Genomic DNA, 25479 nt, shown 5'->3' on the forward strand with positions numbered 1-25479 from the left:
GGTCCCAAATAGAGAAGCAAACTTTAATGACATCGCGAGCTAAGAAATACAAAAACGATACGCTGACAAAACCCCGCCTAGGAACACAGCCTTACTTTCGAAGAAACGAAAAGTTCGAGACGAGCGCTAAGAAGAAGACATTATTCTGTCAGTTTTATTCTGTCAGTTTAATTCTAGCTTGTTCCAGATTCTCGGCGAGTTGAAACGGGTGATAGAAGCGGGCACGCGAAAAACCGTGGGAATGGGAGTCAAGTCAACAAAAACCACTTGCCTGGCAAGCGCAACCGTTATTTGTCACTCACACGTTCTTTAATTAACCTTCTTCGTCTGTTTTAAAAGTACATATTATGCTTAAGCTCATTATGCGCCAGTCAATCTTGGCTTGACCTTTCTCGCCCCCCCGTGCCCAAGGGTGGTGAATTTGAAACTTGCCTGGCAGGGGTAGGGAATTTGAACCAAAAGTGTCAAGTAATTCCAGCGGAATTCGAGTAGTATATCTTTAAATATGGAGATATGGAGGTGATAAAGGTGAATAGTTCAAAAATATGGTTCTGAGGAAAAGATCTCCACAATCCAGGTTTTAAAGATTGGTCTATGGTTAGAAAGCCACGGTCGCTGATTTTGCCTTTTAGAAAAAATTGGGTGGGGCATTTGAACACAATTCCTTCTCCGGAGGGAAGGGGCGCGGGAATTTGACCAAACCAAACTTAAAAAGTTCAAATGTCTGGGGGGGAAGTTGAAGCTCCGAACTGACCGATGCATTATTGTTACAAGCGCTTCGTGTTTGAGAGCGCATACGTGAAAGAAGTATTTAGAGTTGAGGTTGGAAGAAAGTACTTTTGTCTAAAGTAGTGGTTCAACTCTTAGCCTCATCTTTACGTTGTTGATATCCAAAGAGAGGGAAGGTCATCATTTTCATGCTAAATCGTACCCCAAAATTTTTCATTTTTCTCGGATTACTACCATATCCCCTTTAGCTCCCTCTCGAGTTCCCTTAACTTCTTCAAAATAAAACAACAACAAAAATATGTTCATTGATTCCATAAGAGGTACTGCACATTGCAGTTAAAAAACCTATTCCAAATCAACTCTGCGGGGGATCGGAGGTGGAGCTCCCTTGGCGTCAACCTTCAAGAAAGGTTCTTCAGAAGAGTCTTCCCCAGACACACCTACTTGGAAGTCTGGCACAGTAAAACTAATGTTTTCGCTGGACATATAAGTCATTTTAGATGAGTTGCTGTCAGAGACTGAAAGATAATTTTTCTGTTCATTTGGAAGTTCACTGAAGACCGGTTTACGTTTGGGTTTCAAAGGTGGAGAAGGGATAAGGTCCCGTCTCTGAGGAGGTTCCGGTTTAGGTACTTTCATGGCCGGTTGATTACTTTCAGTGACTGCCACTCCTGACGACTTGGTTTTTGTCCGCGGAGGTGCTACCGGTTTCACTGCTGTCTCTTCGACTCTGATATCATTTTTAGGGTCTTTTTCAAATACAATTGAACGGGGCCTGGGCATAGGAGTTGGTTTGGAAAGAGATGAAGCCCTTTTAATTAGCTCATCTTCGTTATCAGCCGTAGTACGATGTGTGTTTGAACCAGGGAGAACCGAATCTGAACTTTTATCTTCGTCATGTGACGTCTGCTGTGTTGAAGGTTGACCATTTTCGCGTTTTCCATCTGAAAAAGAAAGTTTAATGTATTGCGTTACGTAGCGTTACGTAGCGCTACATAGCGTTACATAGCGCTATCACTGTCAGGAAACTTCCTATTACTCAATGCATTTGACCTCTATGCCCTTGCCACTGAAGGAACGGAAAAGGACGACACCCTATCCAGCGATCGGTTCTCTAACACTGCCTTGGTCCCGGTATTTCAAAGAATATTTAACTCTCTTCCCGGCGATCACGTAACGCTAGACGAAGACAAGGAAGCGTTAGAAAATTACTTCGGCCCGAAATATACATAGTCTAACACCGACTTTTCTTAAGTAAGCATGTATATTTATGATCTATCTTCACTGGCCGGCAACCCTGGCGGTTTTATGGGGGTTGGGAACAACAGGAAGAATGGAAAGGACAAAACCGCTGGCCCGTCACACCTTTTCGAAGCTCAGCCTTCTTCATTTCTGTCTGCCCCCTACTTAGCCTAATTGAAAAACCTGTTTTTGTTTCGGCTTTTTCCACAGAGTTCTTACCATCCTCTTTTTCACTGGTAACACCATCAGGCAGCAAAAATGATGGCAGTAGTTTAGGATCATCTTTGGCTGCAAGCAACAAAGCCTGCACGTTATCAGCGCCAATGTGAGCCACATGTTGAACATTAAATGGAACACCAATACCAGGACCCTTGAAAATAAACGTTAAGTCATTATGTCAGCTGATAAACAAACTAATGAAGCCTCCCTCAAAATGGCGGCTGACAATAAAATCATTTATCCATCGTACAACTCTGTTCTTTTATGTATACAGGGTGCATTGACACATAGGACTGGCAGAAAATAAGCAACCTACATGTCAAAATAATCCATCTCTAAAGAGTAAAATTACAAAGGAAATTAATAACAGCAACCAAATGGTGCAAGTCACTGAGTCAGCTGTTATGGTCGCCAACAAAGTTCAGTAACTGAAGGAAAATAGAAGCATTGGTATGGTTTGGGGTATATATTATGTTATTAGTTATACAAACAAAATCATGCAACTCCACTAAGTAACAGTGCAGTTTGATTAACGCTCATTTTTCCAAGTGACTAACTTGGAACAATAAGTGTCTCTCTAAAATATCAAAACATTATCGAGCAAGCAACTTAGGAGAATACACAAACTTATAAGCTGAAGGTCGTTTTCTTTAAGCAGCACCATCTTCTTCTTGCCGATTTAAAAGGTCATGTATGGCAAGTGGAATAGAGAGTTACAAATCAGAGTACGCCCAGCTGAGTACCTGTTTGCCTTTCTTGGCGGTTGCATGAATGACGTCCACTTTAGGCTTAGGCTTGGGTTTAGGACCCTCCGGATGGGCCTCAGAGAGAGGCGCTTTAGGGCCACCAACGGCCCTTTTCGGAGGGGCTGGTCGTTTTGGCGGCGCAGGTCTGCTGGGTTTTGAAGGTTTTAAAGATTCCTTCACCAAGGGATCAAAATCATCAAGGGCCCCACCTGCCACAGATTGGCCGGCGTCAACAGGTGCAGAAGCTACAAGGATCTCCTCGACTTTGTTGACCTGAGCTAAGGCTTTTACTGGAGGTTTGGGTCTCGCAGGCACTGGCCTAGGTGGTGGTGGCCGTTTAGGTCCAGGCTTTTGATTGTCGTCACGTTTAGGGCCTTCGTCTATTAAACAAAAGAGGCGTTTTGGTTTAGGTGAAGCAAAGTTGTAAGTGGGAGATTTTCCACTATTAAGAACGTTTTCAGGCACGAACCAGGATCATGGCGGGATTTCATAAAAAATCGCTACTGTCAGTCTGATGGGAACGACAGTTTCCAATACCAACGTGATAGCGAAAAAAGTTCTTGCCACGAAACGGGCATAAGTACCACCAATAAAATGATTCAACCCACTATCATGCTCTCCTGAAGTCAAACGATACTTGAATTTCTGAGGGGAATTATTGCCTTAGTATCTCGTTTAAAACTTGAAACAAGTTTGGTGCTTGCAGTCTCATTTTCATCGAATGAAAAATGTCTAGGCAAAATTCTGTGGCAGCGAAGACTTTCCGATAAAACCTACCTGCCACAAAGGCAGATTGTAACATAAAGCTGCATGACTAAACAGTAGTAAGTTCCTTACCACAGCCTTCGTTGCCGGTCTTCTTCATTTCACGGTCTGCTTCGGGTTCGCTATCATCGTCACTATCATAATTTACCGCATAATTTCCTTCGTCTTCCGGTTCACTCTCGGAATTTTCATCATCCAAAGCTTCTGTTGAATGAATCCTGATTGGTTCCAGGACAGGTAAGTCCACTGACTGCTTTTCTGAGGAGGACGACAACAGATCTGACAGCGCCCGACCTCTGACAGGATTTAACGTAAAATTTCTGTAATCTTCAGAGTTACCACTGAATGAGGACTCGTGGGAGACAAGGTTTTGAACTGTAAGGTCCGTTTTGGATAAGAGCGATTCAGATTTAAGACAAACTTGCACTGTTTTACCAGATATCTGCGAAAACAAAATCGTAAGTGCGTCATTAAGTGAACATGCATTCAACTTGTCAAACTGCGAAACAAGTGAACAAGTTGAGGGGTTCTTTTTTCATGTACGATGACGGGAACTCTTACAAAACCGTCTTAAGTAGCTCTGAATCAGTCTGCATAATACTAGACACGAGATGCCAAGATTAACGCGGAAATGCACTCCTATACATTTGTCATTTGGACGCTATCTTTTCCTTAACGATCATAGTTTTCCTTGAGCTTTGCTTTCGCAGTTTTGAACGAACATACGAGTATATTTTCGTGCAAAATGGAAGCTTTTGTCTTTGCGCCCCAAAATTCTTTAAGAAGCTGCTGTAAGACCCAGCGCCCCTATGTGCCCATACTTCAGGCACAATTCCACATTTACCTAATCTTTACCTCTTTTCCGTCAAGCTCCAAAGCTTTCAAAGCGTTCCGCCCATCATCCATAGTCAAAAAGATTTCGTCATCGACCACCCTGAAAAATACACACCAAACGGCTACATCGAGAGCCCCTTTAACACGAGAAGGTTTTCCTTTACAAAGCTTCACAGGAAATTTTCCTGGACGACAAATTTCATTTGTCTGTGTTCTTCCTGTGACTTAAATGCTTGTGCGAACAATAATCATAGTAAGTCGAGTGGTCTGGTCTGAGGTATTCCTGAGAACGACTTTGCTCGGCAACGGAGTCTGATGCTTTGACAACCTGAGCGTGAATCATCTCTGAGTCCACTGATGTGACAACTTCCGATGAGGTTGTTGAAACATCAATCCTTTTTCTCTGAAAAGTCCTTTTCAGTACAACACCCTTGCCCACAAGATCACATAACACCATACGCTGTTACTCTCGGGTTAAAACCACTAACAACCAAAAAGATAAGTTTGATGGTGCTCACTAGTCGTTGCTACAGGCCAATGGTAGTAGCCAGTTAACCTTTTTAAGGTTACTTCCCACCTCCGCGGGTGTCCTTCGGCAACAAATATTCGTACCCGCGCTAGTTTCACTAAAATCCTAGCAAACTATACATCAGAAGAAGACTTAATAAATGCAGTTTACGATAAAAATATGATTTAAGCGAGTTTTCCTTTTAGGAAGTGTCAGGAGCCGATTAAGCGTGAAACGACCGAGGGTTCCTCTATTGAATTTATCGGGTATCAGATGCCGCAGCACAAGCAAAATGGCTGCACAGTCGTATCACAAGGAATCAATCAACAATGGTGCTGTCAGGCTTGTTAGATTTTCTGAATGGTTGTCTAGATATCGACATCTTAAGTTAGAGTAGCTAAAAATATGCGAAGCGTGTTGCATAAATGGACGCCACTGGACAAATGTTTCAAATATCAAAATTTCTCGACACAGTTTCGTTTGTAATTATTTCTGGAATGTTTTAGCGAAATTTGACGAAAATCGACCAAATCTAAATACCCTAGAAATTCGAAAATTCCCCCAGGGGATTCGCCCAGGTACGAGATTAAGACATCTTCCTAATTTGACTACCTTTATCTGAAAATAAGTTTTTTAAAGGAACTCGGATGCTTTCGGAGATTTAATAATTTTTTTCTTTTGGAAACCTTAGGTAAAATGTTGAATTCAGTCTAGCCAAATAAAAGAAAAAGTTTATTTTTCGGCCTTTGAAGGTGGGAAGTAACCGTAAGTTTTCCTGTAACCAGTTCGCTACGGCTTATAAAATTTTCAATATTTCCTTGAAAAGCGCTGGCGGAATGAATAAGTATAACGCCAATTTTGGAATATCTGTTAATTTAGTAATTTCTTTTTTTAGACAGAAACGTGGCGTAACCTTACCATTGTCGTCAGTAACTGGGTAATTTCATTCTCACCTCACTAATACAACCGTCCCATAAGGCTCCACAGCATCAAGAAGCTCCGACACATCAATCCCAGCATCCTCTTCAGCTGCTTCGCCACTCGTAACCACAATAGTAGGGTCAGCAGGACCCATTGCTCTCATGACATGGTCATGTACGTCACACTGTTTCTTCCAATCAACCTGCTGTATCTCAATCTCTACGAGGGCAACAACTGGCCTGTGGAAGAGTATTAACGTAAACTTGCAGTGGGCACAAATGTCATCATAATTTAGTATGAGCGTAAAATCCTGTTTTCAACAACATGTCTTATACAACTATGTATCACGTTTTGCTTTTCCTTATATGCCTAAACATGAGAAGTTAAGCCAAACAGCTGGAAAAAAAAACTACACAAAGACCCCAACAATTTTGTTAAATAACCGCTGATCCCACATAGCCAGTAAAGATGAGAAAATTCCCACTTTAAGCTACCTGCTCCATTTAAAGGACAATATATGTACCTGTGATCTGAGGTTTTCAACTCAGCCCGGCCGTAGTATAAAACTTTTCCCGCAGAGAAATTAATTCCTCCCCCTTCATGTGCCTTATCGCCTTTCTTGTCTAAAAGGAAAAAAAAAGGCAATTAGGAAAACAATTAATTGCGGTAAGACAGTATAGATCTCTCTATTCCAGTAGTATGTCAACAAAGCGAAAAAATGAGACCTACACTTGTTACAGAATCAAAAAAATATGTAGGGGGAATAATGATCTATTGGTGACTTAAAGACTATCCAGTGTGTGTACTTCATGAATTTTTATGGCAATTTAAACTCGTTCAAGGAGTTTACGGACCAAAATAATTCTGACACTATCATGATAGACTCTCCTTTACAGTGGTGACCATCAATAAAAAGTTGTCACAGGATAAAAAGATTTAATACCCCAGCAAGAAAGGACACAATCCGAATTATAAGCGCTGAAAATTTTGAGTCAGAGCGAATCATTTATTGAAGAAATGACCGGTCAAGTATTTTTGTCTAGGAGCTAAAGCACATGGCTTTGTATTCAGCTGCTAGCTGTCAAAAGAGAGTGTGACTTGTCGTCTGCATTATTTTTTTCACCTTCATTTTCATCCTGATGCTTAATTTCGCCTTTCTCGTCTCCTTTGTCTGCCTCATCCTCATCGTTGCTATTATCATCTTCCCCGTCCCCCCCTCCCATCAGGAGTGATTCATACCCCTGTTCCAATTGATTCTGCTGCGCAGACACATGTTTACGTACTAATGTGGTTGACTTGTACCGAGGCTTTCTCCGTCTCCAAAGTACGCGGTCGGTCCAGGCAGGAATACGCATCTTCTCGCTTGTATCGTAGTCGTCAGAAAATAAGTCGTACTTGTAAGTTGGAGCAAACGCAATTTTTCCTTCATGAAAGGCGCAGAAGACCTTACAAATAAACAAAATAGAATCACTGAAAGAAATGACGAGAGAATAGAGTAAAGTTGTCACAACGATTACTTGTGATGTCAGTTATTTACACATGCGCGATAACGAACTGAACCCGAAGTGCGATTGGGCGGAAATTTCTATCGTTCCGAGGGGCAAACTGAAGTTAGACAATATGGACCTTTTCTGGAATAGATAATCAGTTAAGTTTCCGTACCATTTTAGAATTGGCACATAGTTTACCTTGTGTTCATTCCTTTGTTTGATAAGTTGATCTTCCTTTAAAAGTTCTTCCCATTGTTTGTTTTTAATCAGTTCTTTCACTTCGTCTATTGGCAGATCAATGCGATAGTTGAAATCTCCACACCAGAATACATAGTCATGTGAGGTCAAGCTGCGACCCTAGGAGGACCATGTAACAACACAATTGTATAGAGTGCATCTTGAAATACTTCGCTAAAGATTTTGGAAAAACAGACTCTTCATTCATAGATAACGTGCAAATTAGTTCGACTTTTTGGGAATAATCAACATGACAAATGACAAAATGAACCTCTGGACCTGGAATCAAGCGATAAAATGGTCTTAAGGGGATAACCATGGATACTGATAATTGTCAACAAACAACATAACATAACAAAAGGTCTCTGTTACTTGAAAATAAATAAAATAATGCTTAGTAGAAACTACAACTTTTTTTTGAAAAAGTGGTGCCTGTAAAGCAGTCATTTCAGCCACTTCTTTAGCCTTATCAAGAGATAAACGAGTGAAAAAAAACCGCACAAAGCCTTAAGACACAAGAGAGGAAAAAAAAGAACGAGCTGCCACTGTTCTTTGCTCGCTTCCGCCAAATCCTTTCGCACGACTACCGCTGGCTAAAAGGAAACTGATAGGACTGTTAGACATTCTTCAACAGAAGCCAGGCAACACCTTAGTAAGTGTAGCGTTTCTCTCGACACTATGGAAAATAACTGTTTTAATGTTTACACTCAAGAACCAAAAATTTAGATTATATCTGCCAATATCCCAAAAAATTGTAAAAAATTTAACTCCCAAAGCGCAGTTTTGTCTCTTCGGCGGCTTAGAAGGAAATCGAAGATGCCAATCACTCCTGAGCAAGTCGATCAGGGCGCATAAAGCAGAATACAATAGTGTGCCGGGTACATACTACATCCTATTACATTTTTTCTCACCATGGGAAAAGCTATCCTTGATGTAATATCGTGATAGTCACTGTTCCTATCGTTCACACCCGACTGACCGGCAGCCAGATGTGAGCAAATAAAACAGATGGAAGTGGCGTGAAGTAACAGACGGATGGCCACGCCTCCCTTGTTCCCAGCACTTCCCCCGAGGCCTGTTTTCACAGAATGGACAGCCACATCTCTGAAATAAACCATAGTACGTGCTCGATTCCTTTTGGCTTTCAGTTAGCGCTTTATTCATAACAAGAAAGACTGCGTTTACGTAAAAAAAAAAGGTGTCATGATGGAGGATGGAAAATATAACCTGCCCTGTCGTTATGGAATTCTTTAGAATGCGGAAACGTCAAGGGTTGTAATCGTTGTTTTTCTTCCAAGATTGTGTCTCTGGATTGGTCTTTGTGATATCAAGACGTAAGCAATATTGAAACTTAATTATGATAAAATGCTTCTCGAGGACCCACTCCCCCCCAACAAGTGAAAAGACTCTGTACGAACTTTTGCTTACGTTTCCTAACCGTCGCGAATTCGACAAATCACCCTCTATGATATAATCATCTTGGATAGAAGATAACATAGAAGAGTTTAATCACCTGATGAATGGGACCAGATGAGGCCGAATAAACACAAACATACAAACACCAACCAGCTGCTCACATGTCACCAGAACATACGCATGATCACGTGATACGATACGGCGCAGCTCCTCGCCCCATTCCTTACGCTGATTTGAACTGAAATTGTTAAAAAAAGTATCTTAAGTGGAAGTACAAAATAAGAGTCCTTTTATCACTTAAGACTCCAATATAACTGAGAGTATAAAGAATATAAAGAGAGATGATTGTCATACAAAAAAAAATAGAAAATAGCATTATTAAAAATAGCGGAAATGACTCTACGTGGGTCATAATGCTCTATTTCTTTCCAGTCTGTGGATAAAGCCATTCTTCAATTAGCTGATGGTCGTAATCTGTTCGGTCCAGTACAACAACTCCGTTCTCTTTGTCAGGTTTTAAAATGACAATGTTTTTGTTCTTCCTTAGCTCCTTAAGAACTCTGAGTTCCTTGAGGTCGGCAGTCGTGGAAAGGTATAAAGAAACATAAGAATAAGCCAAATGAGAAAGATCCTAAGCAAGTTTTCTTGCTTGTTTGGTGTCTCTCAAGTTCTTGGCCATGGTGTGGTTGATGAGCTCAAAGCATGTGAAGACATCTGACTCATATATTTTTGGTAGACGGATGGAATGTGATTATCCAAATTTGAGAATGTTAAGTTGTTCTGATGTGAGACTGAGGGAGGAAATGTTGGTGACAGTCTTATTTGATGTAAAGGGAAGAGACGTGTTGCGAGTGAGATTTTAAAGCTTCTTCTGGTGAGTCTTGATAAATTGAGCGGTTGCTTTAATAACGTTGTGATGTAATGTCCGTTTAAGAATATAAAAGTCAACACTGTTCAGGACACTTTGGACATGAGTAGTTGACTGATCTCTAGCGTGGATCAATTTTCGAAGTTCCTTGGAGCGTTTGGCGATGGCACTTTTCAAAAGCTGCTTAAGTATGGTGATAGTGTCGTGTCGGTTGGTGTTGGGAAGATTGAAGCTAAGAAACTTAGGAAAAACATTGAAAGATTGACAATTGCGTAGGAAGCTTAAATCCAACTCAGCTTTGCGGGATTTGAACGAGATCATCTCAAATTTTCGCAGATCAGCTTTCCTGCTATGTCGCGAGTGATGTTTCCAAAGGGTCTTGATATTAGCAGGCAAGTCAAGAATTTAAAGAAAGCGACAAAACTTTTGAGTATGTAAAACATGTTTCGACATAAACTTCTGTCATCTTCAGTTAATTACTATACAAAGCGTTGAAAGTTGAATTATATAGAAAGTAGAACAATGCTAATTAAGATGAATAGTGACAACAAGAAGAGAGGTAAAGCACGCAAGTGTGAGAATTAAAAAGATAGTTTTAGATTTACATGGTGTAATTATTGATTCAAAGATGGTTGTTCTCTTTGAATATGAATAGCCTCTTTTATCTTAAGCTGAAAACCGGTAGAGGCGTGATCTAAAACATGGAAGTTCGCTGCTGAACACAAAGCGCGACAGTGCGGAGAATCTTTCATATGCCTGAAAATGTGAGAGGCCCTATCACCGACTAAGTGCTCTCTAACACGTGTGGGAAAATGCCGGCAGGTTTCACCGACGTAACAGGCATTACAGCCAGCACACACAAACTCAAAAGTTTTGTCGCTTTCTTTAAATTCTTGACTTGCCTGCTAATATCAAGACCCTTTGGAACATAATTTCATTAATAATGACCGACTTTAGGAGACATTCGAAAAGATTACCAAACAATTACCTGGTTGAAACAATATTTGATGCATTCAAGTCAACCAGCTCCTCAAAGCCTATAGCAAAAACATCTGTGGGTACTTTAAAATTGACATCACCACTTTCTGAATAACCGCTGTCCGGAAGTGTTTCGTGAAAATCTAGCAGCCAATCATGCATTGTTTGGTGTTTGTGAGCGATACTCCGAAAGTGTTTCCCTCCGTTTACATTCCATGTGCCGACACAGACCCGTATATTGGACCACGTGGTGTATTCAAGATGGCGATCGCACAGCTCCCGTAGGATCATGGGTGATGCTGGGGAAAGAGAAAGCAAGTTACGGAATGGAAATTTCACGTAATTAGCACAGCTTGGCACTTCCCCAACCGAAATGCAAATGCAAAAGAACGGACTTTCTATTACTTTACCGGGGTGTTAACCCTTTACGGATGATTGAAGAAAAAAAAGCAGACTTCTCGTGTCATTCCTATGTTACACTGTTCTTGTGTCATCCCTGCATACCTAGTCATTTTTTTCGTTGATAAAATGCGGTCGCTTTAATTCACGATAATTCGTAAAACTTTCACGATTTTTCATTGGATACAAACCCAGGAAACAGAACATCAAGGATGCCAGGTGGGGTCATGTAACTTACAGTGAAGAAACGAAGCATACAGCAACGCACGTGCCCTTTCACCCAACTCTCCAACAAATGTGTTGCCTAGCAACAACATGTCAATGGCCTCTTGTTTGCTTCCATCCAAGAAATTGTTGACGATGGTTCTGTGGACTGAGCGTGCACCATCTCGTAGCTTGTTGATCACCTTTGAAAGACAGAAAAAAAAACTTCTCAACCAACCAGATGCATAACACTAACCTAATATGGCCTGGTAAGAGAATATAATCTCTTGGGTTGACCAGTCGGGTTTTTTCGCACTTCAAGCATATATTATTACCTTCTGACTTCCTGCGATATTTACCTTTTATGATTGGTTGTTGTTATCATCGTAATTTTTGAAAAAAAAACTCAAGCTTAAATCCTTCTATTTCATGTACATTTACAACACATCAACTGCTTATTAGTCAGCCATTAACTTTCCCCTACTATACGAAATGAAATTTCATTTTTCCCTTGTTTTTGTCACCACGATCTCCGCCTTCTTTTTTCTTAATTAATTCATCATGAAGAGACTATAAAATGTGTATAATCTCTTGTTCATCATTCGCTCTACCTTGGCTTTGCCATCTAAGGCCCCTGTGCCAAGATAGATGCGGCTGATATGATCGCCATTTTGTGCCCACATGGTACGGAAAGCCTCCTGAAATCTGGACAGCATTCCTTGTTTGCTTGTTAAACCAAGGAATTCTAACTGCTGCGATAACATCTGCAAAAGGAAGACATTAAGTCTAAACACAAGCTTAGCAGCCCATCTTATCCCGATTTCTGTAGTATTAGGAGTCTGGAAGTAATGCCTCTCTTCTGGAAAGCTTTCCTGTGAGTTATCCCTCATTGGTGCAGAGGCACGAGCCGGGAAGCCCGCAGGTTTCGAAGCGAGCGAGGACTGTGTGGAGTCTGGCACGAAAACTGATTTTAAGCATTACATTCCTCACAACTTCGTTTAAACTCGTTTCGCTCCTCGTTTCGAATTTTAAGGGTTTCGCCGCTCATGCGCAATGCTAATGATAGCCTGCTCATAGGCTACTTGAATGCAATTTCATAGCAAGTAACCCCTGCCCTCTCTTTCCTTAAAAGCATTCTACCAGGTTTCTCCCGCAGTTTGTTAGTACGTTTTTGAACTATTAGGTGTTAAAGGGCCTCGCTTTTTGTCTAAACTGACTTTAGAGGACTTAAGAAGAGAGGTTTTTCTGTGTGGACGGGCAACCGGGAGAAGAATGAAACTAATTCTGGCGCGCTCAAACGCTTAAGTATCGACCCTAAGGTCTTTGTTTCTGCATTTTAAACCAAACTGTACCGACCAAAAATGTGTATTGAACACAATCAGCCGGTCTAGTCTCCACCCCTCATCTTTTCATCCAGATTCCACCACAACAAACACTAGGAAAGCGCATTCCCTGTTTGCTTGTTGGATCAAGACATTCTAATTGCTACTACTAAAACTGTAGAGGCTAGGAGAGATGCAGTAAACATAGTTCGACCGTGACAGCCTAATAACACAAACATCAGACGAATTGGCAACCACGTTCAAGTGAACAGCGACCTGAACTACTCCTTGAAAACTAACACTCGAATATAAATTGCAAGTGTAAATTGCACACCCACTGTGAAGTGATTCCAAAATTAAAATCAGAACACTTTGCAACTGATTGTCCTGGAAGCAAAGCCTAATTACTTGTAATCTAAACGGTCAAGCAGAAAGACAAACACAACACGGGAAAATGCGAGAGCCCAACATCTGTCGATTCTATTTTGCATCCACTGGCTGAGAGGGTGAATAAATTTCTTTTCTTAACCAATAACAGAACATAAAGAAGCAATTCCACCATATGAATTTCTTTGAACGTTTAATTACAGATTCATCGTTAAATTCAACATACCTCAAGTCCCAAATAACTCTGCACACTGTTGGTACGATCTATGCAATCGATACAGTTTGTACGAACAGCTCCTTTTTGTTTCCTGAGGAAGACACAGTACAAATGACTAATAGTAATTAGGAAAAGACAAACGCGAAGGAAACAGCTATTTTGCACGGAAAGATTTCAGCAAGACCCCCTATGGTGAATGAAAAAGAGGTGATTCTTTCGTTATCATTTCAGCCTGAGAACTACTTCAATTACGAAATTAAGGTAAATTTCCTAAATTCGGTTTGAAGACTCAAGATACTTTTGGAGGGTGATAAATGCTATTTGAACTATGAATTCACTGAGAAAAAGATTATCAATAGACAAAGAAAAAGCACCACACTTTTTAATGTGATCTCCTCTAGCAAAGAACAAGCCAAACTCGTCAAGAGAAGGTCGCGCCTTTTCCTTCAGCGCCGATAGCTTGTCCAGCTTCCCACCTCGGCAGTTTTGATGATAGTCAAAGCAAATCATGCGAGTCTCCCGGCCATGAATTGAGTCTTTCAACTGATCCTGAAAATGAATTAAGGGTTCAATCAAATATAGTATTGGATCCTTGGAGAACCACTGTCTAAAAAAGGTGCCACGTCTATACTTTAGGAGAAAAATTACTCAAAAATCTTTGAAATCCTAAACTTCATTAATCTTTTAAGTCTCCTCACATCTACAAAGCGCTATTCAGCGAAAATGTAACGAGATTGAAAAACCTACAAGTTCGATAAAACTGTCTTGATTTAAAACGAAATTCTGAAACTTAATTACAACTGAAGGCAAACCAACTAGAATGACTCGAGTAGCTGGTGGTTTTGTTGACAATCAATGGAAACGATGAGGAAGGCAGAACTGCGGAAACGAACAGCGGAGCTTTAGGTGTAGAAACCAGTTATCGAAGCAGCCACTTTTGAAAACTTGCACAGCGACTCAATTTGACCAATGATATCAACCGCATGCCACATGGAACCTCACGTCACACACGTTAAAATCAAACGCATTCCCATGCTTGATTTCGCTGAGTTTTACTGCCAGCATAGAACTAAAAGGGACGAGAGCCCATTGAACCAGAGAGCTTTATTACCTGGCATTTTTAGCAACGCATCCAACCTCCGTATGAGAGGAATCACAACTAGGTAGGATTTGTACCTGATATGCACTGCTAAGTGTGTTTTCACCTTCTTTTGTACCAAGCAAGTTCACAAGTAACTGTTGACCATAAAGATTCTTCAGGCTTGTCAAATGTCTGTAACAAATGAACAAAAAAGCGATTAAAACCTTGATTGTCAATTCAGAGTAAAGAGACTACATTTATATCATTATGCATGGTATAAGGATATCTAAGTGAAATATTAGAATATATTTCTTCCTCACACTTCTAAATTTGATGATGATAAAACTGCTTTCTGGACAATTCTAAAATGTTAGTACCCCGATATCACGCTCAGAAAACCATAAAACCCTGAAATATGTCTGGAATGTTCACTGCCTTGTGACCGATCATTTGGAAGATTGTTACCTTGCTACTGTTATCATAACAGACAGTAGCAAGGTAAACTCTCTGGCACAGAAATCTTAATAATGATAGTAGCTAGGTTAAGTCTCTTGTACAGAAATCTTTATGAGACTTTAAAGACTTTACCTTGCTTCTGTTATCATTGAAATTTCTGTACAAGACTTCTGCATGTTAACTGAGGTCTAAGGTTGTATTCCTCTTGGGAAATTCGTATTTCTTCTTTGTTCCGTGCTTGTGACCAACCAAATCACAGTCTCTCTTTATTGAACTAATGTAACACTTTTTTGGAGCGTTTTTATCTAACCTGTCAAAAGCAGGTGAAGATGCTTCAAACCCTCTGGAAAGTTTGACTTTGTGAGAACCAACCTTATGAAATACAAATAAATATACTTTTATGACATCACCTTTTGTGGTTCAATGGTCGATACATATTATCTTGCTTAGTTCTACATTCATCAATGAAAACCCCACAATACATTTCTTTTTTTTCACACCAAGAACCACTGGATATAACTTATGAAATAATTGTGTTAATGTAGAGCAAGTATCATATAATAGCTCTCTTTTACATAACTAATTTATCTACATTGCCTCTCATTACCAAAGAAAATTGAATAACTCAATCTAACGAAACAATTCTATCTAAATTAAGTCACACTAATTTTAAAGGGCACTTGTGTCACTCCTGCCTAGGAATTTGATTGATAATTTTTATTCTTATATTCTTTTCATAGTCTGATACATCTATATACTCTATTAGGATCCTCACATATTCTATATATTATCTTACATATTTTATGCTATATTTTTACCTATTTTCCTTAACTTATTCTTTTTGTTTTGTTGTCTAGCGTTTCGTACACGAGCCTCATTGCTCAGATGATTGAGCGACCACTTCTCACGTTGTTGACAATAAATAAATGATTATATATTACTACTAAAACCCTGAAAATTGTGAAAACACAAGAATCCGTAAATCAAAGGAAATTAAATTATATTGCCATTTATCTTTAATTTCACAAGACCTTGGTTTAAAGTCCTTTATAATTTGTAATAATTGCTGAAACACTGTTTTAGTGAAGAATTGTGACAACCGCAATAAGTGTCTTTTACAATTTTACTTTTGATTTCCATTTCTTTAATTGTTTTGTTCAAAATGAAAGCAACTGCTATCAGTGTTTGGTGATAATACCTGCAAACCAGGCTGCTCCCAAAAGACTGGTACTGAACCTCGAGTTTGGACAAAAGATGTTGTCATGTCCTCAAGCACAATAAACTGTTATGACATGAAATGGTATTAGTAAGGAAACTAGGTCAAAATTAACCCAAGTCAATAATCATTGTTAGTTGCTATTTTCTATGATATTTCTAAATACTGCATATGTTTTGATTGGGTTCTTTTTATGATCATAAGAGGACAAAGATATACAAAATAATCAACTTTGGCTTCTTTAATTTATAAGTCATACATGTGTTCAGTAATAGGATACTCAATTGATTGCACCTTGTATGCCACTAGTTTTTTTCTTATCGCATTTTGACATCATCTGTGATCTATTACAGAACAGAGACAACTTAACATAGAATCTATCTGTTAAATGATTAAACTGTCTTGGGACTTAAAGACAGTATTATCACACCTCAGAAAAGAGAATTGGCATGACATTGTGTGCCATAAAATTCCATCATAGGAGCAAGGGACACAGATGATCCAGTCAGTACCTGTTCAGTTTCTACAAAATTTGCCACATGCCCATCATCATTTGTGCCTCTGACATAAAACCTTGTTCCTGCCCTCTCAGAACTCAGTCTAGACATGATACAAGCTTTAGCTTGAGTTTTTCCAGCATACACAGTTCGTATTTCCACTGCACCACACATAACCCGTAGCAGCCATTGTGAACAGTCAATTCCAAACCTCTGTAGGTGAATGTGTAAGCAGCGATTCCTACTCGGTAACAGAAAAAAGAGGATTACACTAGACTCAACACAATGGGAGATGTAGTGGCCTAATGGTTATTGACCTGGGCTTAGCATTGGAAGGTCTGTGTTCAAGACCTCTCAGGTCATTGCACTGTGTTCTTTCATAAGACACTACTTTCATAGTTCCTCTTAGCATCAAGAAGGGCAAGTGATTACCCCAACATGGTCAGGAAGGCTGATGATGCCTGGAAATAACTTGCCATGGAAAAGCATCTTGTCCAGAAGAAGTACCACCAAAAATGTTGAATTTAATCAAATAAGCACTGCCCCCTAAATAAGGGCCTCCTTTAGATAAGTGCCTCACTTGGGACAAAAAAGTTAACAAGCGTCACCCCTAAATAAACGCTGCGATGGCAGTGTGATGCTGTATGTAGCACTGCATACCAAAAGTCTAGGCAGGTCAAGAGGTTCCCTCTATAAAATACTATATTTACAATAAAAATTACTGGGTGGCACTTACCAGAAAAACCTGTTATCAGGTTCACAGCTCTCATATCTTCTCTGTGCACACAATGTCAAATCCAATGGTTGCTGATCTCCAGAACAAACAGAGAAATAAAATGTTCCGGAGTTTAAAAACTTGCGTAGTTCAGTAAGAATCTCCTCATCTTGACCATCTTGCAATGGAACCAACTGAGTGGCATTGATACGAAATATTTCATTGTCATTTATCTTTCCTACTGATGTACAGCCAGTAACAAGAACAAGAAACAAACTTATCTCCTGTTCACCTACAAGAAAAAAATATCCTCAATGAGATAACTTGATCCAGGAAGCCTTGGTCAGAAATAATTAATAATTAGGGGATATTCATGATTAAGATTCAGAAAATTTCCACAAGCCAGTGATCATTTTTAAATTGCCATCAAAGTTCTTATTACACTTGCTCCCTCTAAAGGCACAATTTCAAATATGTTCATGATTGTGCCACGCCATAGTTTTCTGAGCTTGGTCTTTTTCATTTGGTTTCTTCGCTGTGGTTGCAGTAATGATGGATTGTTTTCTGCGGATCACACCTGGTTGCCTGGGGTCCATCCTTGACAGTTGTGCTTGTTTCAAAGTCTCCATCTACTTCAGAAAATCAGATATTTTTTGTTGGGGCAATTCTCTCTTGGACAAATGCAGTTGGAGATGCAAATGTTACAGACCAGAATACTCACAATAGAACCTATTTTGTTAATGATTTCTCATTGGTTCTCCTGCAGACTTGGAACACCAGCAACAATAGGACTGTCATTAATAATGGAACCTTCTACATTAACAAGAAATTTTTGTCATATCTTTGGGATCAGAATGTCAAGATCAAATGCCATAAAATAATGTGTGCGTATTACTTAAATTTAACAGCGACATTCCATTGTTTTCTTGTGGACAACTAAGTATTTAAGCTCAATCCTTGTCCTGAGAACAATGATAATTTATCTACATTCTGTTCAAATGGTATTCGAAAAAACACCTCCATCTATGTGATCAAAAAACTCATCCAACCTCATTGTGATGAATTGCTTGCCTAATGTTAAGGATTTTAAACACCCATTGTCATTCTGCTTAATGAACACTCAATCTGTGACAAATAAATCAGCTGACATTTTCAACTTCGTTTGTGAACATAAAATTGATCTGCTTGCAATCACAGACTTGGCTAAATGTAAATGATGATGCAGTAAGAAATGAGTTGCCTCTGACAAATTACACCTGCACTGATCGTACTAGTGGTGGAACAGCTCTTCTTCCCTGAGACTCACTTCATGTGAAAAAAATGAATGATGATGTATTGCTTTATCACAGTGCTGCTTTCTATATTATTGATCACAGCATTCTCCTTAACAAATTATCATCAAAACTTGGTTTGAATGGCACTGCCCTTGACTGGTTCTGATCTTATTTGTCTGGCTGCTCCCAGTGAGTCTCAGTGCGGAGAGCTGTATCTGATGAGTTTGACCTGTGGCATGGTGTTCCTCAAGGTTCATGCCTTGGCCCACTTCTCTTTACAGTTTATGCAAGCGCACTGTTCAATGTCGTGGATAAGCACCTCCCAACTGTTCATTATTATTGCCAAAGACTCACAGTTAAACATCTCATCTGATCCCATGGCACACTCTGCCCAGGCTGATGCAGTTGCTTCTATTGAACATTGCATTCAAGACATCAGGCAATGGATTTATAAAGACAAGTTGCTCATGATGATACCAAAACAGAACTTCTTTTGATCAACACCAGACAGCAACTTGCTAAAGTCACATTTGATGCAGCCATAACTACTGCCTTAATTACTGGATAATCTATCATTGCTCTACAATCTACCATTCGGAATCTGGGTGTGGTTAGATTCTAACCTATCAGTGGGTGATCACACAACGAAAACAAGCTCTGCAGCATTCTATTATTTGTACTCTATCAGGACGATAAGGAAAAATCTAAGCAAAGAATGTACAGAAACTCAGGTGCATGCCTTTATTTCCAGCTGCCTTGACTATTGTAATGGCCTGTTATATGGCTTACCAGCGTATAAGATTCAGAAACTGCAAAGAGCCCAGAACTCTGCTGCACGCCTTGTATTCAAAGGAAGTAAATTTTGTCATATTACACCATTGCTAAGAGCCCTACACTAGTTACCCCTAGCATACTGAATAGTTTTTAAAATTTTATTGCTAACTTTTGAGGCCATTCATAAACTTGCTCTGACTTACATTTCCCAAATTGTATCTCTGAAAGATACTATTGAAGATCAAATGACCAAAAGTGAGTGAAATGTCAGGAATTAAAGTACAGAGTGGCAGTTTAACTATTATACAATACAGCATGAGGAGCACAAAGAACTAAAATAAACAAATTACTTACAAAATTAATAAAATGACTTACCCAGATTAATTTTGAGTACTCCCAGACAGCCATAAGCATCAAAAACCTTTGAATATCCTTTCTTGATACTCTCTGTTTCCCATTGTGCTGTGAACAAACAGAAATGTCATGAAAATTGTAGATCAGGCATCTCATTAGGGTGAGCCAACATTATAAGTTTGCGATTGTTTATCGAACTGGCCATGTTTGATTTGAAGTTAGAGTGGACGGTGGGGGTAGGGGGCGGGGAATGGCAAAAAGACGCTTGCCTGAAAAGCAAAACACCCCCTGATTAGTTGTGCGCCACTGTATTCCAGAAATTAGCACGTAACCAATCAAAATGAGTTAAATAAAAAAACTGGAGGCACTGTCTTCCTACAAGAAAAAAAAAACACAGAAAGAGCCAATTAGTGAAATGGTGAGGCAGTTGCTTCAGCCAGAAAAGAAATGGCTTTGACAAAACCTCCTCCGCAGTCATAAATATGAGCTGATATATCTGCTGTGCTCTATATTTTCTAAACAACAATCCTTGAGTATAGCTGTCATTATCTATTTGATGATTTTTTGAAGATGCTTTTGCCATTTGATCATAAACAATACTTTGAAGCTGACAAATGACAACAACACTCGAAGGTTTCCCCATCATTATTTCTTTCATATAAACCAATACCTGAAATATCAGGCTTTTTTCAAAGCCAGTTGGCAATACAGCAGGTAGATCCTTTCCTAAAATCAGTGTAGGGATTGCTTCTTTTTGTTCGAATTAATGTGTGAGACATACCAAATTCTTAGAGACACTTAAGTGCTTCCTCAAAAACAGAATCAAAACTAACAAATTTACCATCAATAATTTCTTTCTCCTACAAGAGTATAATGTCTGAATGGCGCATTTGGCTTGTGATTGACAGCTTAACCACACCAATTGGGAACTCCATTCATGGGCGAACAGAGTTTTGCAAAATAACAATGACCTAGTACAAGCATAATCTTCACTCCCGCACACCCATCCCTCTAGTTATTTCTGGCTATGGACTGCTCCCTTGGTACAAATTTCTTTCTCTCCCCAGCCTTCCACTGCCATTAAAATTAAAGATGGCAGCAATAACTGTTACATCTGACATCAACCACTTGAAACCGCCGCCCTTCCTGATTTCTTACCACCACCGGACCAACCACCAACTATAACCACCTCAGCTGTATGTCGTAAGCTACTTGGTCTTAGTGCCTCAGGGCCGGATGGCATTCCCACGCACCTCCTCAAAAAATTTGCACCTTGCTGAACCAGTAACTGTGATCTTCAATCGCTCAGTGTCATCTGGCGTGTTTCCAGAATGGTGGAAACCTAACACCCATCCCAAAGGTCAAACCAGTTACGGGTGACATGGACTTGCGACCTACCGCCTTGACTCCAGTGCTCTCTAAGGTGCTTGAAGATTTCTTTGTTGAGTGGCTGATAGATGACGTTAAACATCATATTGATCCTCAACAGTTTGGCAGCCTTAAAGGTACTTCTACAACCTACTGCCTATTGGACATGCTGCACAATTGGTTGTCATCCCTTGACTGCCTTGGCAAGTTCCTCCATGTGTGCTTTCTGGACTTTAGCAAAGCATTTGATCACATTGACCATACCATCTTGGTGACCAAGCTAATCCATCTAGGTGTTAGAGGCTGGTTGATTAGTTGGATTTGTAGCTTCCTCAGTGGCCGCCGCCAGGCTGTTAAGCTCTTGGACTCCATCTCAGAGTGGATGCCCGTACATGCTGGTGTCCCCCAGGGCACCAAATTGGGTCCAATCCTTTTTCCGATAATGATCAACAACCTGGCTACTCACTCCCCCCTTCGAGCCACTGGAAGTACATTGATGACGTAACAATATCCGAGGTCTCCAGTTTGGGGGAGGTGCCATCTCTGCAGAACGACATTGACTGCATTTCACAATGGGCCCAGTAGAACAACATGAATCTAAACCCTAAAAAATGTAAGATCATGACCATCTGTCCACTCAAAAACAAACCCCTTCCCCCAATGCTCTCTATCAATAATTTACCTCTAGAGACAGTTTTATCTTACAAAGTTCTCGGTCTGTGTGACACCCTGAGGTGGAACAATAATACCAACAACATCTCCAAAGCGTCCAAGAAACTGCACATTCTTAGGGTCTTGAAGCGTGCTGGGGTCCCTCTGGTGGACCTTGTCACCATCTATAGCACCTTGGTTTGCTCTGTCCTAGAATACTCTTCCGTTGTCTGGGCTACCTGCCTTCCTTGCTTCCTCATTGACCAGCTAGAAGCTATCTAGAAGAGGGCTCTGCGAATTGTATATCCTGACCTCCACTATCAACAGGCCCTTGCCCAAGCCAACATTACCAGTTTAGAGCATAGACGCGCCCATCTGTGTCTCAAAGTGTGGTAAAATATCAAAAATAACCCAGCCTGCCAGCTGCAATGTCTCCTCCCTCCAGTGCGATCCGAATGCCACTCTCACCATATTAGGAACAGTAGCAGTTCTAGCTGTTTTCAGTATAAACCAAAACGCTTTGGTTCTAGTTTTTCCCAGCAATGGCAAAAATCAACTAATCAATAGGAGTCTGGTTATTTTTTATTATAGTATTTTACCCATATCCGAGTTGTAAATAATTTATAAATAGCCTGTAATCCCAGTCCCTTCAAAACAAATGTAACTTTATTTCTTGTATCATGTAGGCACACTGTAATTCATAGTTTTTATGCCATTGTGTGTATTTTAATAAACCATTATTATTATTATTATAATTTCCATTAAGAAAATACTGAGCACTTGCTTGCCAAAATTACATCTGCTCTGCACGCTAAAACATTCCATGATACTCTGCATCTGTTCACTAACAGATCACATATCTTTATAACAACTTTATGTAAATAGTAATAATATATATAATATATTATTATTAAAAAAGGGTTATAGAGGGAAGGAACTTATCCTCATTGCAAACTATATCCCAGATATAAATATTTAGTACTATGCAATATACATAATTATACACACTGAAACATTTTACATACAAGCATATATCTATATAAATATAAAATCTAAGAAAAGAAGACATATCTAAGATAAAAATTCTGTTGAAATGATGAATAATTAAATGATGTATAATGTTTAGAATAACTTAATTTTGTACTTATAGGCCTAGTTAAATAATGTTGATTTTAGAGCTTTCTTAAAAGTGTTCATTAGGTCAAATTCAACTACTGATGATGGTAAACTGTTCCATGTGTCGATATATCTGTGCCAAAAAGAATACTTAAAGATATCTGTACAGCAAAATGGTTTATAGAGTTTAAACTGATGACTTTCTCTTGATTGCCTGTTACTGAAGGATATGTAATCATTAGTGTTTACAGAGTAGTGTCCTTTAATGAACTTAAAAAGCTAAATCAAACTAAGAAACTCTCTGTGTTGAACTAGCATCAGTAGTTTCAAGGATTTCAGTAACATTCCTTTGTACACATTCAAGTTTTTCAAACAAATATGTTTGGTGAGGATTCCACACTTGACAGGCGTACTCGAGTATTGGACAGATCATGGATTTATAACCAGTGAAAAGAGCCTTAGAGTGAGATCCAAATGTCCCCTTGAGTAAGCCCAATAATCTGTTCAATCTTGCAACAACAGACAGTAAATGGGGTTTCCAAGATAAATCATTGGAAAGAACCACCCCAAGATGTTTGTGTGTAGACACCTGGGTAAGTAGCTAGCTATTAATAGTGAAGTTGCACGGAGAGGGAGCTCTAGCCCTGGTGAACTTCATGGACTTGCATTTGTCAGCATTTGCTCTTAAAAACCACAAGCCACGCCAATCAGTGACTTTATCTAGACTCTCCTGGGCAGTGATGGATGTTTGAGAATTGGAGGGCAGCTTACTCAAGCAAACATTTAGACATATCAAGTCAGAATGTGGTGAGAACAAAAAGGTGGCATATGAGAAACAGCTACATAACTAGCCAATTTTCAGGCCTTGATTCCTCAGTAGAAAATACTAAGTTAATTCACAGAACAGCAAAGTTTTAAAAGACTGTGAACACCTGATGTTGTTGCATTACATGAATTAAAAGTGATAGAACTATTCTTTCATTTAAAATTATTTCTCGCATATTTCTTTTGAGAATTTTTCACCCATCACTGCCTCACTCAAAATTCTTTTAATCGCTGCATGGCCTTACATTACTTCAAGATCCCCTTATAGGCATTCGGATATTTAGATTTGCTTTGCCAGACCCTATATAAATAAAGGTTAAACCCACGCCTGCTAACGATCACTCCTTGGTTCCATATAAAGGACAGACAGTTGTTAATTGTCTGCGCTATGCAAATATCATCAGATGCATTCGATCGAAACAATTTAATTTAAGTTGGTTTGATCAATTAAAAGGAACGTCAGAACGCGAACGAGAAAGAGTTTTAGAATAGTGCTAGTGGAGATACATGTCAGGTGCCGATTTTCTTTGAAAAACAAAATAGCCATAACGTCATTCTTTCCGGAAACAGGGGAAAAGATCGCATAAAAAAAAAACTTTGTTACTTACACAGCTCAGCGATTGCCCCACTCTCAAAGAGTAGTGTATCAGGTCTCCCTTTGAATTCCAATAACACGGAGACAGGATCTTTGTCTATCTTACTATAACAAACGAACGACTTTCCAATCAACATTCTCAACGGCGTCCAAGAGGATCGTGTTCGCTCTAAGAAATAGGAAATGCCGGTAAAAAGAAAAACTGTTTACAATTCCACACCTCCGTCCTGTCCGCCATCTTGTATACTAATTCCGCAGACCAATGTGATTGGTTTGTGATTGGACGCACGGATGGATGACGAGAAAGACGGGGAGGGGAATGTGGGGTGGACGGGGGACGGGGAACGGGTGGGAAAAGGAGGAATAAGGATAGAGGCCGCTTTAGTTCACCCGGGTGACGGGATGAAAAAGAAGGAATAAGGGAAGGGACCGCTTTAGTTCACCCGGTTCTACCAATAGGGTTACATGGAGTACCAAAGTGAAAGAGTGCCGCTAGGTCTTTGAGGAAAAACAGATGATTCAATTGATAATTGGTTTATGGTATGGATGCACTTTGGAAATTAAATTTGGAGAACACAAGAAAATCTGAAGAGTCACTTAAGGCGAATCCAAGGGCAACTCTCGCTGCTAAAGGGCTTACCAAACTTTCTGCGTGTATTCTAATCTCGATATAAGCACGCTGAGTACGAAACAATTCTTTTATAGCAAGAGGACACACTGGTCTTGTTAGATCGATGGTTTATCAGGAATATTGTCATGGAACATTCTTTGAGCAAGTTGGCCATCTGTTATCACGCGATCAGTTCTTTGAATTGGTTGAAGAATATAGAGACGAAAAACGTCGAATTGAAATACTAAAATTTAAGCGTAGTTTTTGCTTGAAAAATGTCCGATACCCAAAGGAAGGTTTTGACTCCTCACATCGATGTCAACGTTGCCTTTTAAGGTGCATTTGCCTAGCAGAGGTTCCAGAAAACTTTCAGTTTTCTCAGCGGCCGCAAGACTTAAATTTTCGATTGAAAGTTCAACTGTAGATGAAGATACTCGTGACACCCGCCGATAATTGACTATAGGG

The 25479-nt window shown here is 39.7% G+C and overlaps 1 protein-coding gene across 1 annotated transcript; it reads right to left on the minus strand.

Annotated features, from left to right (window-relative positions):
• LOC131769645 (synaptojanin-1) lies at positions 1-24636 on the minus strand. The gene is made up of 23 exons (XM_059085384.2): positions 24418-24636; positions 19871-19957; positions 17469-17739; positions 16748-16973; positions 16218-16301; positions 15330-15391; positions 14659-14755; positions 13862-14031; positions 13492-13573; positions 12168-12320; positions 11591-11759; positions 10964-11252; positions 9205-9345; positions 8603-8795; positions 7653-7811; positions 7088-7409; positions 6488-6587; positions 5997-6203; positions 4557-4635; positions 3774-4143; positions 2934-3316; positions 2191-2341; positions 1-1673 (listed from the first exon to the last, which is right to left on the minus strand). The coding sequence occupies exons 1-23, from the start codon at positions 24539-24541 to the stop codon at positions 1075-1077; spliced, it is 4518 nt and encodes a 1505-aa protein (XP_058941367.1). The 5' UTR covers positions 24542-24636; the 3' UTR covers positions 1-1074.
• Positions 24637-25479: the final 843 nt, after the last annotated feature.

The sequence above is a fragment of the Pocillopora verrucosa genome, chromosome 3 (assembly GCF_036669915.1).
Source record: "Pocillopora verrucosa isolate sample1 chromosome 3, ASM3666991v2, whole genome shotgun sequence".
Taxonomy (NCBI): domain Eukaryota; kingdom Metazoa; phylum Cnidaria; class Anthozoa; order Scleractinia; family Pocilloporidae; genus Pocillopora; species Pocillopora verrucosa.